This window comes from Microcebus murinus, chromosome 5 (genome assembly GCF_040939455.1).
Source record: "Microcebus murinus isolate Inina chromosome 5, M.murinus_Inina_mat1.0, whole genome shotgun sequence".
Classification (NCBI taxonomy): Eukaryota; Metazoa; Chordata; class Mammalia; order Primates; family Cheirogaleidae; genus Microcebus; species Microcebus murinus.
In genome coordinates, this window is record NC_134108.1 from 34,210,369 (window position 1) to 34,226,014 (window position 15,646).

At 35.2% G+C, this 15,646-nt stretch overlaps 1 protein-coding gene across 1 annotated transcript in view; it reads right to left on the reverse strand.

Moving 5' to 3' along the window:
* Window positions 1–3,224: 3,224 nt before the first annotated feature.
* The window catches only part of RSPO3 (R-spondin 3), a 77,419-nt gene continuing 64,997 nt past the window's right edge, over window positions 3,225–15,646 (reverse strand). The window contains exon 5 of the mRNA XM_012777482.2: window positions 3,225–4,459. Coding sequence (XP_012632936.1) covers window positions 4,266–4,459 — 194 coding nt within the window. The 3' untranslated portion in view covers window positions 3,225–4,265. The remainder of the gene's footprint in view (window positions 4,460–15,646) is intronic.

Genomic DNA, 15,646 nt, shown 5'->3' on the forward strand with positions numbered 1-15,646 from the left:
CTCTGTCTTTCTCTCTCTCTCTCTCACATACACACAGAGTCACATTTTGAGTTCAGATTCTCACTCAAGTCTTATCCTGGGTTGAGGCCTCTATGATTTGACTTCTCCAGCTTCTTCATAAAGTACTATTTCAGATCATGTGAAACACTTCAATATTGCATGACATGAGTAACCTTGGAACTATGATAAATATGTTTTTAAGAGATATGATCAAGAAGGAGAAGGAACATGGACTTTGGAATCAACCAGAGCTGGGTGCGACTTCCAGGCTCACTGGTTGCTGGTTGTGTGACTTTGGGCACTTGTCTGTGCCTCGGTTTCCCCTTTGATAAAAGAAGGATATCAATAACTCCCTCAGACGGCTCTTGGGATAATTATATATCATAGTCAAAGGGTTAAGTGACTAAGTGACTACTATCAAGGAGGTACAGCCATTTGTTTTGCTTTGTTTTTCTTTAAGAAATTTTGAAATAAAACAATAATAATCTCCTAAATTAGTGAGAGAGTCATTGCTTGAATTGGGAAAAGTCTCAATAGATCCAACCACCAGCTTTGTTTAATCTTATTCTTTCAGTGGAGGATGGATTCCAGACAAATTCTCTTTGTGTTACATGAAGTTACACTCTGTTTGTGTAATAGATCAGCCATAAAAAGGAGGCTTTTCTCCATGATTTGCCTAGAAATAGTAGCAGTTGTATTGAGAAAGATTCAGTTAGTTCCTCTGCTATTAAAATACATCCATGGAAATGATGGAGTGTCTTTATTTATGCCTATTTATAAAAGATGTATACTTTTAAGAATAAGTAACTTCTTAATTTTAAGAGGACCCCAGACAAAATTGGTATTTACATTTTAGGTACTAAGTCATGATGATTCATTTCCTTTTCATGATTCTCACATCTAATTTGTTCCGTGATATTATTATGCATGTACACTTATATGGATTCTATCACATTATCATTAATCAAGAAATAAAATTGGTTTATGTGTGTGACTTGTGGAATTAGTCATAATTTTTATTAATATTTATTTATAAACAGAATATACTTATTGTCATGTTGAATTATGAACGGTTTCATCCTAATAACAACCTTGCAAGAGAGGTAATGTTACTTCTATTTTCCAGAGGAAGGATGTAGGCTCTGAGAGATCACACAATTTGCCCAAGGTCACACAAGTTACAACCAGTTAGCAGCAGAATTGGAACATTAACATAAGCTGTCTAACTAGCTCAGTGCACTTCACACTTTCCTTACTTTCTCCTTTTGTGCATGCACATCAGCCTCTATTCTTGGCATTAGCTATATTTATATATTCTTTTTCTTCCCAATGTTATTCATCTCAATATTTTTACTAATGTGAACAACTTTTAATTCAATAACATCAGAGCAGCAGAATTAAATCTTTCTCCTCTGAAAGCCTGTATATTTCCACTTTTGGGAAAAAGGGTTGGGATAATTTTCAAAGGACATTGTCACTAATGAGGACTTGTTAGGAACATAACCCTAAAGTAAAAGAAGTATCAGATATTCCTTTGCTGGGACTACCATGATCATCTCCAGTCTCTCTTCTTCTTGTTGCACATGAGATATGGGGACTCAGATCAGTTAAGTGACTTACCAATGGTTACACACCTGGGATTAGAACTTTAATCTTCTGAGGATAGAAAAGAGACCTCCTCTCAGTTATAAAGCAGAATTTGGAGACCAGGGAAGAAGTGTAGATCAGATTTATGTTGCTGCACTGTCTGGATTCTGCCTTTGTATACAGAATTTACCCTCCATCCACTACCATCAACAATTTACCAGATCTCAGAGATAGAATCAGAGCAAAAAGTTGCAGGAACTTTACCAGAAGTTGACGAAGAGTTTTTGCTCAAAGCTGAGAGGACTGTTTGTTTGAATACTGTATGATTCCATGTACTTAAGGATCTATAGGTGGATAGAGAATTGCAGTTAAAACTGATATTATCTTTGTCTTCATTTATATTTTGGCTGAATGTTAATTTTAATTTCTTTTTCCTTTGTGATAACTATACTTTTATTTAGGTCTTGCATCAAGGATTTAGATACTCTGCCATTGTCTGGAGGACCACAGGGACCTGAAGCCAAAACACATGGGAAGACATGATAGTCATTTATCACCTTGTGTTCTGGTTTATTTAATCTTTTTCTCCCAGCATTACACACGCACATATAGACCTTCTCAGTAAGTGCTTATTGAGAAAATGAAGACAATGATAAAGGTAGAAATATATGCAAAAATAATTTGGCTACTTACACTTGACTGGGTAACACTGAGGACAAAGGTTTTGGTGTTTGGTGTTTGAAATCATCCAAAAGTTCTAAAACATGGGAACATACTTCCACCTACCATAATTCTGTAGGATAAGGTTTGTTTCTCCTTTGTAATGTATTTTTTAGCTGAAAATAGAATTATTTTATACAGTGGGAATAGATCTAGGTAGTTGAAACACTTATCACATGGGGATAAAGAAAGAAACACCAGAGTAAGAAACAGGAATACATCATTTAAAAATCTTTATATCTTGGAAGAGGAAAAGAGACGTGGAAAGTCAATTAAGTCAGGCAGTCCACATGAGCATGACAGTTGGTGGGGAAAAGGTGCCCAGAGACAGGCAGCCAGAAGCCAGACTCATTGCAAATTCTTCAGCAAACAATGATCTTGAGGGGGCTAGGAAGCATGGTGGGCCGTGCAGCCATTGCAACAGGAAGGTTACGTTGTGTCATGAGATTCTGTGCTGCACACTCAGGGATCCTCCTGTACTGGGCTGGCTGTGTCCTCTGTGAAACACTGGTGAGGCCTTCAGCTAGGGTGACTTCAATCCCCCAAAGAGATCCACAGACTGAGAAAATATGGAGAAGAAAAGGCTAAATGTTGAAGATGCAGAAGGAACTGACATACAAGAAAAGATGCTCATTTCTAAGCAATGAAAGAGATGCAGTGAAATCATTCAGGGAAGCCCATGTCTAGAACTTTGTTGTCTAAAATATGAAAGTTGAATAAATATCTCCTAATAGAAGTAAGTCACCATCAGCTCAGATAAAGGAGGATCCAAAAAGCAAACACTGAGAGATGTAATATATTCTAAATTACATAGGCCACAGGTTCTCTGATTTAGCAGAATTCTCTTTCCTAATTCATGAGTCTCTACGAGTGGCAATTTCCCAAGAAAGCACACAACAAAACAAAGTGAACAAAACTTTAAAAACTATTAACAAATATATTTATTGTGGTGGCTTTCTCCCCTACTAGATACACCTTGTTAGAAAGTAGTATCCCTTTTAGTTCCGGGTGGACCATTAAGCAGGTAATAAAATTGTTTTTCCCTCATTGAGAGAGAAAGAAAATGCATGACTTTGCAAACATGTTATATTCTCCTTCCTCTATGTTTTTTTTTCTATGAAATCAGAATTTTCTTCTAATAAGTATGTTTGTTTTTTTTTGGAAGTAAGTTACAGGCACATGTTTACAGACTGGTATAATCCAAGGGGCAGCAGAGGCTGAACCACACAGTGCTGACATAGATTGGAGACCTGTTCCAGGTGATCACAACCCTTCACAGTTTTGTAAAGCACAAAAGTAATCTCCAACTCTATGATTTCTTCCACATTTTGCCTTTCTCCAATCCCATACATATTAGTTAACTCTGGTATGCACTCTCATGTTTCTTGCAAACGTATGGGATGAGGGCAGTGGAACTAATTTTAAAACAGTTGTCTCTGTGATGATAAATCCTACAATTCCAAATGCCAGGCCCTAATTCTGAGCACTCTCTAGATCTCCTGAACAAAACAACACTGTCCTTTGAACGATGTTTCTCTCCTCTGATCTTTAGTGTTTCGAAGGGATATTGCATCTTTGAATTTGCAGAATTATCTTTTGCTTCTCAAAACAACAGCTTGAAAACATATTTGTATAAGGAAAAGATGTTTCTTCTCCAGATGCCATCGTTACGTTGTTACAGCTTTTAGCCTAGTGATAATTATATACAAAATTTCTTGTCTTTTAAAAATGCACAGAAGCACATAGGATAACCATTTGAAAGTATCCCTTCTTTGAACTTTTGGCTCTTTGTTGTTAACTATGCTTGTATGAAGAATATAGCAACTATTTGGAATGTTGTTTAGACAGAGCAGTAATAGATATGTTGTCCATTTGTGGTCCTAATGGCTAGAGCACCTGTCCTGGGCATCTGGTTGAGATAGCAGCATCATGAGTCTACAAAAATCTCATGGGACCCTCTAGTGTACAGTGCTGACTGATACCGATTTCTGTTGTTTGTCTTGGACTTTTCTCTTCTTCTGCTGCTGTTTGTCTTTGTTTTCTTGTTGTTCTGGAGTTTCTCTGCTGGATTCCAGACCTTTGCTGTCAGGTATTGCTTCTTTACTTTCTTCTTTATTAAGTTTTTTTCTTTTCCTCTCCCTTCCTTTTTTTCCTGAAATGAAAGGATACACCTTTAAAATTATATTCAATTATGTTCTATTTGGTTATTCTAAGTTTTAAAAAATGATTTAAATTTTTCTAAGGTTGCATACCATAATAATAGACAACAAATATCTACTATTTAAATCATTCATTCAACTACTCTTTATTAAGTCTGTGATACTGTGTTATATTCTAAACAATGTAAAGATGAAACATATACAATATAATGAAGCAACTAATAAATGATATCTTGAACTCTAGAGAGTTATATTCTTATAAGTTTGGAATTTATTTTATATGATGGTTATACATATTAGCAAATTTTAAATTAGATTTCTTGCCATTTAAAAACTTTATTAATATGTACATTTTATCTGGCTCCTACTTAAGGCACCATTTTAGTATTCAAATATTTCCAAGTAACAAATACATATTTATAATCTATCAAGTTATTTGCATGCCATCTAATAGAAGAAAATTGATTTATATAACAAACATGGAAATAATAGTTCATGAGGAATACTAGGATAACTGTATTTTAACATAAATCTTTCTGTGTTGAAATTAATTTACATCGCAATTTCTCTATATGCATGGCGGTGGTGACTATAACTTATCAATGACCCTATGGTACAAGCTATGAGGGCAGGAATTTTGTGTCTCTGTAAATTAAATAAGTAGATACTTTTTAGATGTATACTGGATTCCATGGAGACCTCTGACCTTGAGCTGGGTTTGAAGCATAGATTTAATTCAGATTCATGCTATGAGCAATTTTTAAAAGTGGAATCAATATGACTTTAAGGGTTTTGATATGGGAAGGCATATTGTAGCCAACATGGAGCCAGGATGGAGAACTGAATTTTACTCTGCTGGCATTGAAAAACTGCTGAGAGTTTTAGAGGAAAAGAGTAATTTGATCAAAGTGGATAGCCTAGAACCAAATTCAATGGGTTATTTTAATTTATTTCTAAACAGTGAATTAATTAGATGTTTTATTATCATGGAAACATTATAAACATACAATCTATAGTTCAAACAATTTCTGAATGCATGGTTTTAGTAACATTCATTAGCACATATATCCCAATGAGAAATTACTTAGATTCAAATCGATATCATAGTAAATGAAAACTAGGAGCCAACTACTCCCTGCCATGGGACAAATTTTGAATGCATATCTTTGCATAGTGAGCCATGTAAAATTTGAAATTAGTATGATTACAATAAGTCACTTTGGGCCAGGCACGGTAGCTCACACCTGAAATCTAACACTCTGGGAGGCTGAAGTGGGAGGATTGCTTGAGGTCCGGAGTTAGAGACTAGCCTGAGCAAGAGTGAGACCCTGGTTCTACTAAAAAATAGAAAAAATTAGCTAGACATTGTGGCGCATGCCTATAGTCCCAGCTACTTGGGAGACTGAGGTAGGAGGATCGCTTGAGCCCAGGAGTTTGAGGTTGTTGTGAGCTAGGCTGATGCCACAGCACTCTAGCCCAGGTAAGAGAGCGAGACTCTGTCTCCAAAGAAAAGAAAAGAAAAGAAAAAAAAAATAAGTCACTTTGGACAAGAGTATTTGGAGAAATTATTTGCATGAGAGAACCAAAATATTTTCATGTCCTGAAACAGGCTGCAAATATTGAATTCCGTGGTTTGGCTTTCATTTTTTTGAGCTCTGGTTACGGAATCCTAGGGAGTGGTATTATTAATACTGCATAGGTATACTAGGCCAATACAGTCTCCTTGGATTAATGATTTTATACCACAACTAGCTTTGTCATGAGACTATATTTACAAAATCTTCCAGTTACTTTATGAAAACTTGCCTTGTTGGGCTCAACGTAACACACCTCCAAATTTTGGACTCTAAACGACAGTTAACAAAAGTGAGAATTCAGTCCGGGGTGAAGCAAGTATCAGTCAAATTGTTTGGAGTATATACAGATGAACAAAAAATATTAGTCAACTATTATGCCTAAGCTGAACACTGATTTGCCAATTCCATTATTCTTTTCACCTAAAAGAATATTGCTGGGTTGATAACATTTTTACAGTAGGAATCCAGGGCCTTCTTTTCATGCTGGATTTAATGACTACACATTTGAAGTGCTGCCTTGAATGCAGTAACTAAACAAGAAAAAGCTGAAGAGTAAATTTACCTTCCATAACATAAATTTTGTAAAACTGCACAAACTGAAAGAGAGAAATACTGGTTTTCCTGGTATGTGCCTGGTTTTCAGAAGGAGATGGCTACAAAGGTTGGATTACATAATATTTCCATATTGAGAAGCATTTTGGAGGTGTTCAAGTTCAACTCCAAAAAAAAAATGTCAGCAAAAATCATTCCAAAGTTCCATAAAAACTACTGACCCCAAACAAAATGTTATTTTTATGGAAATCATCCAGAAGTCCAGTGTTTGACATTGTTCTCTTGATGATGGTCCAACATCTTACAGCTGTGATCCCAACCATAATGTTCTGGACACATAAGAAATATATTGTTTCTTTCTTAGTCATAGATTGATTTATATGTTTTTTAGCCACTTGTGACAACTATTCAACTTGTAGTGCACTTCTGCTTATTAGCAAACTGATATGATTATTTCCTAAGACAGGCAGAAACATTTTTGGAAGTAGCTTGAAACTCAGTACTGTAGCTTCATTATCCAAGGAATAACTAGCCTGGGTGGTGAGTGAAAGGGAAGGCTCTAGCAAAGTAACAGGAACCTAGCACATTGTACATTGTTGCTGCCCAACAGAGGGTTATTGCACAATAGAAAAATGGGAACATTATTTTTTACAGGCCATGTGTTAGTGGTTGGAAACGCTAACTACCCTTTTGCATAAATATATTTTGCTCTTGTCCAAGAAATAAAATAGAAATGCAGAAGAGTGGCTGTAGTCGATTAAAATCATGTGCAATTTGAAATGATTTTGTAAGGTTTTCTTTAAAGGAGACCTCTTTTTTTTCATTCTAGTGACTTTTCATTGATGTGGTTAATACTTATTTTTCAACTTTTTGTTTTTTTGCAATTTGGCAAACTAAGCATTCCAGTTATAACAGTCTAACATATATATGTGTGCTTTGTCATTCACTGAAGGGGTGTGCGTATGTGTGCACGTGCACATGTAAACATGCCTCTGAACTGGGTTGTGGAGCTTTCTAATGATTAAAAGAATGTTCATCTTCCCTCAGTGTCCCACCTATGAGGGTGTTTGGGTAGAAACCATCAAAGAAAAATTGCTATTAGCAGTCAAGTACAATCTGAGACCTTGCAGGAAAGCACAGTGGTGTGACATTTAAGAACACTATTGTTAGGGGCAGAAAAACACTGTGTTCCAATCCTACGTCTGTCACCAACTAGTTGTGTGACCTTTGGCAAGTTGTTGATATTTTTCAGGATTAATTGTCTGATATTTAAAATATGAATAATCACTACTGCTTGCTAAACTTTGTAAGGATTAGATGAGATGCTTGTAGAGCAGTTGGTGCAGTGCCTGTCATATGTCAATCATGAGACGAAGCTAATATTATTAACTCATCACATGAATTAAGCCCCTACTCTGTGCCCAAAGTGTGATAAAACCTGAGATACAAGTGAGATACGGAGATTGGCAATAATTATAGTTAGAGGCTAATGCTAAAATAGAGGTATGCACGAGGTACTGTTGGGAGCACAGTGGGAGAAAGCATTGAAGTCTACAAATAGAGATTGAAAAAGATTCCCCAGATGGGGTGATGCTTGAGCTAAGCCTAAAAGAATGACTGAGAGTTTGCCAGGCTGATGAGGGAAGAAGGGCATGTCAGGCAGTGAACAATATGCTAACGGCATGAAGGCATGCAAGGACGTGGTGAATCTGGGCCACTGAAAGTCGACTTCCTCGGTTTGTTCAGAGTCTATATATAGGATATTACCCAGAGAAGCTGGAAAGATATACAGGACTCAATTACCACGTTGGGAATTTGTCCTGAGGACCAGAAAACTGGAGAAGGGCAAGTATCAGAACCTGAGAGGAGGACAGAGGTTGAGAGTATTTCTGTGACTAGAAAAAAAGCAATAGAATATTCTGAAACATGACCTTATTTCCTATTTCAGAAAATTGCTAAGATATAAAAACCTTAGAGGGAGTGTTGTCAAATAGCTGTTAATTTATTTTTGAGCCCTAATTTTTGAAAAGAGTAAATTTCTGTGTAGTCTAGAAAGCCACATATTATTTATGACTTGGTTGCAAACTAGTATCTTATAATTGAGTAGGTAATTGACATTTTTGAGATTCTGAAATTATTTTCTATTAATACAAACTCATATAGTTTTATATATAAGCACTTCCAAGGGGCTTCTGCAGACCAGGTTCCCAAACATAGATGATTTAAAAATGTACAGATTCCTAGGTCCTATCCCTGGAAATTATGATTCAGTAAATCCCATGAGGGGTCAAAGAATCTGTAGTTAATAACAAGTTCACTCATCCCCAGTTTATTCTGATGTGCAGCCACATTTAAGAACCATAGCTGGCTGGGCGTGGTGGTTCACGCCTATAATCCTAGCACTCTGGGAGGCCAAGGCGGGCGGATTGCTCGAGGTCAGGAGTTTGAAACCAGCCTGAGCAAAACCAGCCTGAGACCCTATCTTACTATAAATAGAAAGAAATTAATTGGCCAACTAATATATATAGAAAAAATCAGCTAGGCATGGTGGCACATGCCTGTAGTCCCAGCTACTCGGAGGCTGAAGCAGTAGGATTGCTTGAGCCTAGGAGTTTGAGGTTGCTGTGAGCTAGGATGCCATGGTACTCACTCTAGCCTGGGCAACAAAGTGAGACTCTGTCTCAAAAAAAAAAAAAAAAAAAAAAGAATCACAGCTGTAGAAGCAATAGAAGACCCAATTTCCTTAAATATATACTCTGAAAATTTATTCAAATCACATAGTTACTAATTTGTTTCTTTAATTTTTCCTAATGGATATCAAATATGTTTTTGTGTTACTATAGCTACTTATTTTTAAGGTAAGTTTTCTAATAAAGCACTTTTGGAATAGATACCAGATATAAAATAAAAATTAGTTTAGGATTGTCTTTCTAAAACTTGTTCAAATACAAATATGAACAAAAAAAAGAATATACATGTAAAAATAACAAAAAGAGAAGAAAATTATCCTGAATTATTTTTCCTAAGTTATATATTGCATATTTATCTTCCAATGAAAATACAAACCATAGAACATGTTCAATATCTTTTAAAAGCAATGATGCCAGGCGCGGTGGCTCACGCCTGTAATCCTAGCTCTCTGGGAGGCTGAGGCGGGCGGATTGCTCAAGGTCAGGAGTTCAAAACCAGCCTGAGCAAGAGTGAGACCCCATCTTACTATAAATAGAAAGAAATTAATTGGCCAACTAATATATGTAGAAAAAAAATTAGCCGGGCATGGTGGTGCATGCCTGTAGTCCCAGCTACTGGGGAGGCTGAGGCAGCAGGATTGCTTGGGCCCAGGAGATTGAGGTTGCAGTGAGCTACGCTGATGCCACGGCACTCACTCTAGCCTGGGCAACAAAGTGAGACTCTGTCTCAAAAAAACAAAAATAAATAAAAAAAAAATAATAAAAAATAATAAAAAAAGCAATAAGGTTATGAACAAAAAGGTTGTTATTCTTAGAATCAAAAATCTAATTTACTTATTGAGAATTACTTAAATTGTATATATCAGCTATTTTCTTGATGTTTAGATAAAATCTGTCCATAGGTTTTCATAAAAACCTACTTCTTTGTGAATTTCTTACAAGGTGCCACTAAGGGGAGCCATTGAGCTTTAAGTAGCTCCACATCCCAAGGCAAACTAGGTTATAATTTTTCCTAAAGAGCTAAAAGTGTATCCCTTATTGTAGACCAAAACTAAATATTACTGATGCTATCACTTAAAGCAGTTGAATAAGTATTCCATTAAACAGATAAAATTTATTGCTAAGTCTTTTTATTTGGTGTGGAATGAAATTCAGTTGGAAGCCTATGGCTTTATATCTTCTAAAAAACATAAATGTGTGAAAAAGGTAAATCTGATGATTTTTGAATATATGGTTGGATCTGATTTTTATGCAGAGACAGTGGAAATTCCAGCTTTTTGTTATTTTTAATTAGGATATTACTGAGGAAAATGTGTAAGGCAGGGGAATTGCTGTAGTACAACTTATTCCCCCCGCCCCTTTAAAATCAATTGTAATGGATTGCATAGATTCTCATTCTCATTCTCATGTCTTTAAACTGTGGGCTACTTCAGCACAGGACAGCTTGACCCAGTGTTGGTGATGAACACAGCTGAAAACCACCAAGACCAAATTTCCTTCTTAGCCATACGATTACCAAGTAGAACTGACATGAGAAATGTATCTAAACCTTTAGTCTTTTGTACTTTAATAAAACATAAAAACTTATTCCACTTGCTAAATTTTAACCTAGGAATTTATAATAAGTAAACCAAAATATCAAAGAATGGATGTCTTTTCCTTTTTGATAAGTAGGCAGACAATTTCTTCAAATTGAAATTTGAAGCTACCTGACTTACCTATTCTGTGGGTTTACACATGAATAAATTCAATTTCTTTTTTATAAACTTCCAAGATATTCTCATTAATTATTCAAAGAAAAATAATTTGACATCTTATTATATACTCTACTAAATGCTGTAATTTGGGATTTAACTTGGAGTCATTTATCTTGCTCTGATCATTATAACATTGAGATTGAAACAGCATTTTACTATCATTTGAAAAGGGCCAATTTAAGAGATGCTATCCATTTGTATCATGTTCTGTGGGGCATTCTGTGCACTGGTGGTAAGGCACTGAATGTAAATTTTATGAGGTGAAAGCAGATACTCTCAAGTTCTTGATATGGCACTAAAGGTTCTTGCCCACTGTGACATGGCCACTGCTTGCCCACCCTCTTTACTGGCTTCATACTTGTCTTTGTAGTCACCTCTGCACTTGTCTCATCATAATATATACTGATCCCATATATTTGATACTTTTACCTAGAATGCAGTTTCTAGCATCCCTTGCCCTAACTCAAGAGTTAACTATTTAATTCTCTGGCCACATTACTCCCTTCTGGGAAACCTTCCTCCATCTTCCAACCTCCTCCTAGGCTAGGTTATTCACATTTCCTCTCTCTGTGTCCTCAGCTCTCAGTAAGGATCCTGCTGCAATAATCAAGGTGAAGATGACCTGGGCAGTCTGTTTTTTAAGATAGTAAGAGTAATGATAACCAAAATTCAACAACACTTCTGTGTAACAGGCAGACTAGGTAAGAGTACCATGTCCTGTAAGCTCTGTTGTAACTCCCATTTTACAGATGAGGACAATGGTGGCTCCTAACTACAGAACACTACTACTTCCAGATTATTTCTCTACAGAGCACAATGTGACCTGCCATCCTTGTTTTATTTCACATTTAAACCACTGAATACGAAAGCTGAGAAAGGAAAGTGCTCAGGTGTGGATTAACTTTTTAAAACAGAGGATTTTTATAAAAATAAAGAGTTGAGATGTGCTTACTTAACCTCTTGAAATTTGAATTTCTTTGGCAGCATCTTGCTTATCAGAAACTAACTCAGAACCTAACAGCATTTGGAAAAGAGGTTTTGTGTTAGCACAATTCAGTTACCTCATTCTCTATTCTCTTCTTTTTTACTGTTACGAGTCTATTTTTTAGTATTTCCACTCTCCTCAACATATAGAGGTATGATATATATGGAATTTGAAAATTATTTATATCTCATTTATATATAACTTAGAAACTTTATTTAACTCTCAAACTATCACCATTACTTTTTTTGAAACCATAGCTAAATTATCAAGTGTTTTTATATTTTATATACTTAACTACTGAGAAAGAGAAAGACAAATGATAACGGATTTAAATTTTAAAAATCCTGCTGAGGCTTTAAAACAGTCCTATTACAAATCATTTCATTATATGGCATCCATCATAAATATCAATCATCACAATATTTTATTTTATTTTTTTTTTTTTTTTGAGACAGAGTCTGGCTTTGTTGTCCAGGCTAGAGTGAGTGCCATGGCGTCAGCCTAGCTCATAGCAACCTCAAACTCCTGGGCTCAAGCGATCCTTCTGCCTCAGCCTCCCGAGTAGCTGGGACTACAGGCATGCACCACCATGCCCGGCTAATTTTTTATATATATATCAGTTGGCCAATTAATTTCTTTCTATTTATAGTAGAGGCGGGGTCTCGCTCTTTCTCAGGCTGGTTTTGAACTCCTGACCTTGAGCAATCCGCCCGCCTCGGCCTCCCAGAGAGCTAGGATTACAGGCGTGAGCCACCACGCCCGGCCAGTCATCACAATATTTTAGAATCTATGTTTTCATAATCTGATTTAAGCATAATGAACTTCCTTTTGTCAAACAAATGCTTTCCTCATAAATTGACTATTGTCAGTAGGTTTTTACATATTTTTTTCTCTGTTGTTTAAATAATTTTGTTATCCACTGAAGATTCAAATTTGAAATTTCTGATTTTGGCTTTATGTACTGACAGAAATTTCCATGACCCTTTCACCTATGATAACTCTATTATACTTCATTGCTTCTGCTGCCTTGAATCCCAGCCTGAAATCCTTGTTTGCATTTAAAAGTGACATTAACTGGAGTTCAAAAGAAAGTGTCAATGATATTGAATATTATAGTCTTCTCAAAGCATTAATGATTACCTCAAAAATGAATTGATGTGTTTATCTTTTTTTGTAACACTCATACACTACCCTGTTTTCTTTCTCACACCCACTCCTGGTGGCGCCCCCTGCTGCTTAGACCAGCAACTTTTATCTCAAGTTAGAGAATACGTGTGAGTCTATGGAATGTTTATATCAAATATTTCTTTCCTATCACCCTTTAAAAAGTTCCCTCAGCAATTTAAATATTAAAAATAACAGTCAAATAGCCTATTTGAAAATTCTTATTTTACATATATTGCCAGACTAAAAGTACATAAATAGTACCACCTATAAGTTTTCTTATAAAATTATTTTAAACCAGAACACATAATTATCATTCAGTCCATCTATCCAGTGACTCCTTTAAGAAGTTTGGGAAAATTACTCAGTACTTGAGTATAATTAATTTTTAAAAACTTTTCACATAATGTAACTTTATTTGATATACCACTAATCAACAGTTAAGTTGAAAGTACTGCCTACAGTACAGATTGCTTTGAAAATATGTCTTCAAAATAATTCTTCTCCCTGTGAATTTTTATTTTCTTGCTCTAGATCTTTCCAAGTTGATTATCATGCTTTTTTTAGCCCCAATAGCACATATTAGAACAATACAATAAGGAACACTTAAATGTCTTGACTTACCTAATTTATTTACCTCCGAAAATTAGAAACCACAGTTGTATGATCAATATTTGATTCTCAAAGTTAATAGATTTTTATTTTTTTCTATGTTTACATAGTCCTCTTATGAAAGACCATAGTGACAGTGAATTTTCACATAGAGTTTAAAATAAAACTTATATTTGAATTTTCCCATTTTTATTTAGTTAGGTGTGTAGGCTCACAGTTCATTCTTTCATGCCTGAAATACATGTTCTGTATCTGGAACCTGTTTATGGTAAATATCTACCAAATGCCTTTTTTTTTTTTGTTAAGGAATCACTAAGCCAAGAGCATTGTTTTCATCTTTGATGAAATATAGCTTTCCAATTAATAGGAAAGTCCTTCATTTCAAAAAGCTGAACAGAATGCTACTTGAAAATTTATTCCAGCTGGTTAAATTAAAGAATTGAAAGAATTCCAAAGAAAGAGTGTTCTCTGGGCATTTATCATTTGATTTTCATTTGGATAAATTTCCATTTGCTCCAAGAATTTGTCTCAGAATTTTATTCTTCTGAGACAGAAAAAGATGTGTTGATAGCTGTGTTTGTGCAGCCCTCCCTCCCTTACCCAGATTGTCTAGTCGGTTGTATTGACAGGAGGTGATGGCCTCGTGCTTGCTGACACGTTTGCAATGATTGATTCTACAAGAAATCTTGATATAATTCTATTCTCTTTCATTATTTTATGTGCTAGTTGACTCTGCTGTCCAATTCTCATTGTACCATAGTCCACCCTTTCTTTTCTTTGAAGTTCTTTACTGGTCTATGGAGAAAAAAATGTAACTCCAATCTGGAATTGCATCACAGATGGAAAAACAACTACTCAACTACCAAGTTTCTTATTTGTGGTACTCTACATATCGTATGTGCTAAGCTATGATATTTTAGGTAAAGATATCACACACTTTTATAGCTATCATTTAATGTTTTCATCTGTTTATTGGCTACCTATGTGAAGTTAATTTTTATGCAATTGTGAATACATTCTGGTTTCACTTTGCTTCAGTATTTTAGTTTTTAATTTTCTTTCTTGCAGACCCTGTCAAACTACTGATTTGTTAACTAGTTTTAAAAATATAGAAAATCTCACTCGACTTCAACAATATTAAAATTCACGAAAAGTTAATTTTATTCATAATGTAAATAAGATCATAAGGGGCATATTGCACCTGCAGCAGATAATGCATATTACTCCAAGTACTTTTCCCCCCATCCTATTTGCTGGAGTAAATATCTGTTCTTAATTAGAAATACTTTCCACAAGCATCTCAACAACTAGCAAGATAGCTCCTTGTAATTACTTCATCAGTGGTGGTTACATATAGAACTTGAGTGGAATACAATTGATTTAATTTCTTTAAACTTTTTTGGCAGTTGTTTACTAATCCAGAAATAGTCACCCTGTAATTAAGCAAGATTGGTTAGATTTTACTGTGTCTTTTTTACAGCTTTTCACTGTACTTCCTCTATCCTTATTAATGCATATTAGGGTGGGGGAGGCTGGAAGAGTAGACAAATGTGCAACAAATGTGTAGATACCTTTGTTTGTATAGATAGATAAAAATATATATGCACATATTTATTTATAGGCCCCTTCCCATGACATATGGAAAAGTTCTATTTTTTGGTAGATTTTAAAATACCAATTCTAAGGCAGCCTATTTTCCAATTTAATTTTTAATAATTCTGAAATGAGATTCATCTTCTTATAAGAGTCCTTCAGAAACTTGAAATTTCAAATTAAGAAGTTATATGACTTTTCATATATGACTTAACTTTTTCTTACCAACCATATTTTCCATATGTTATTA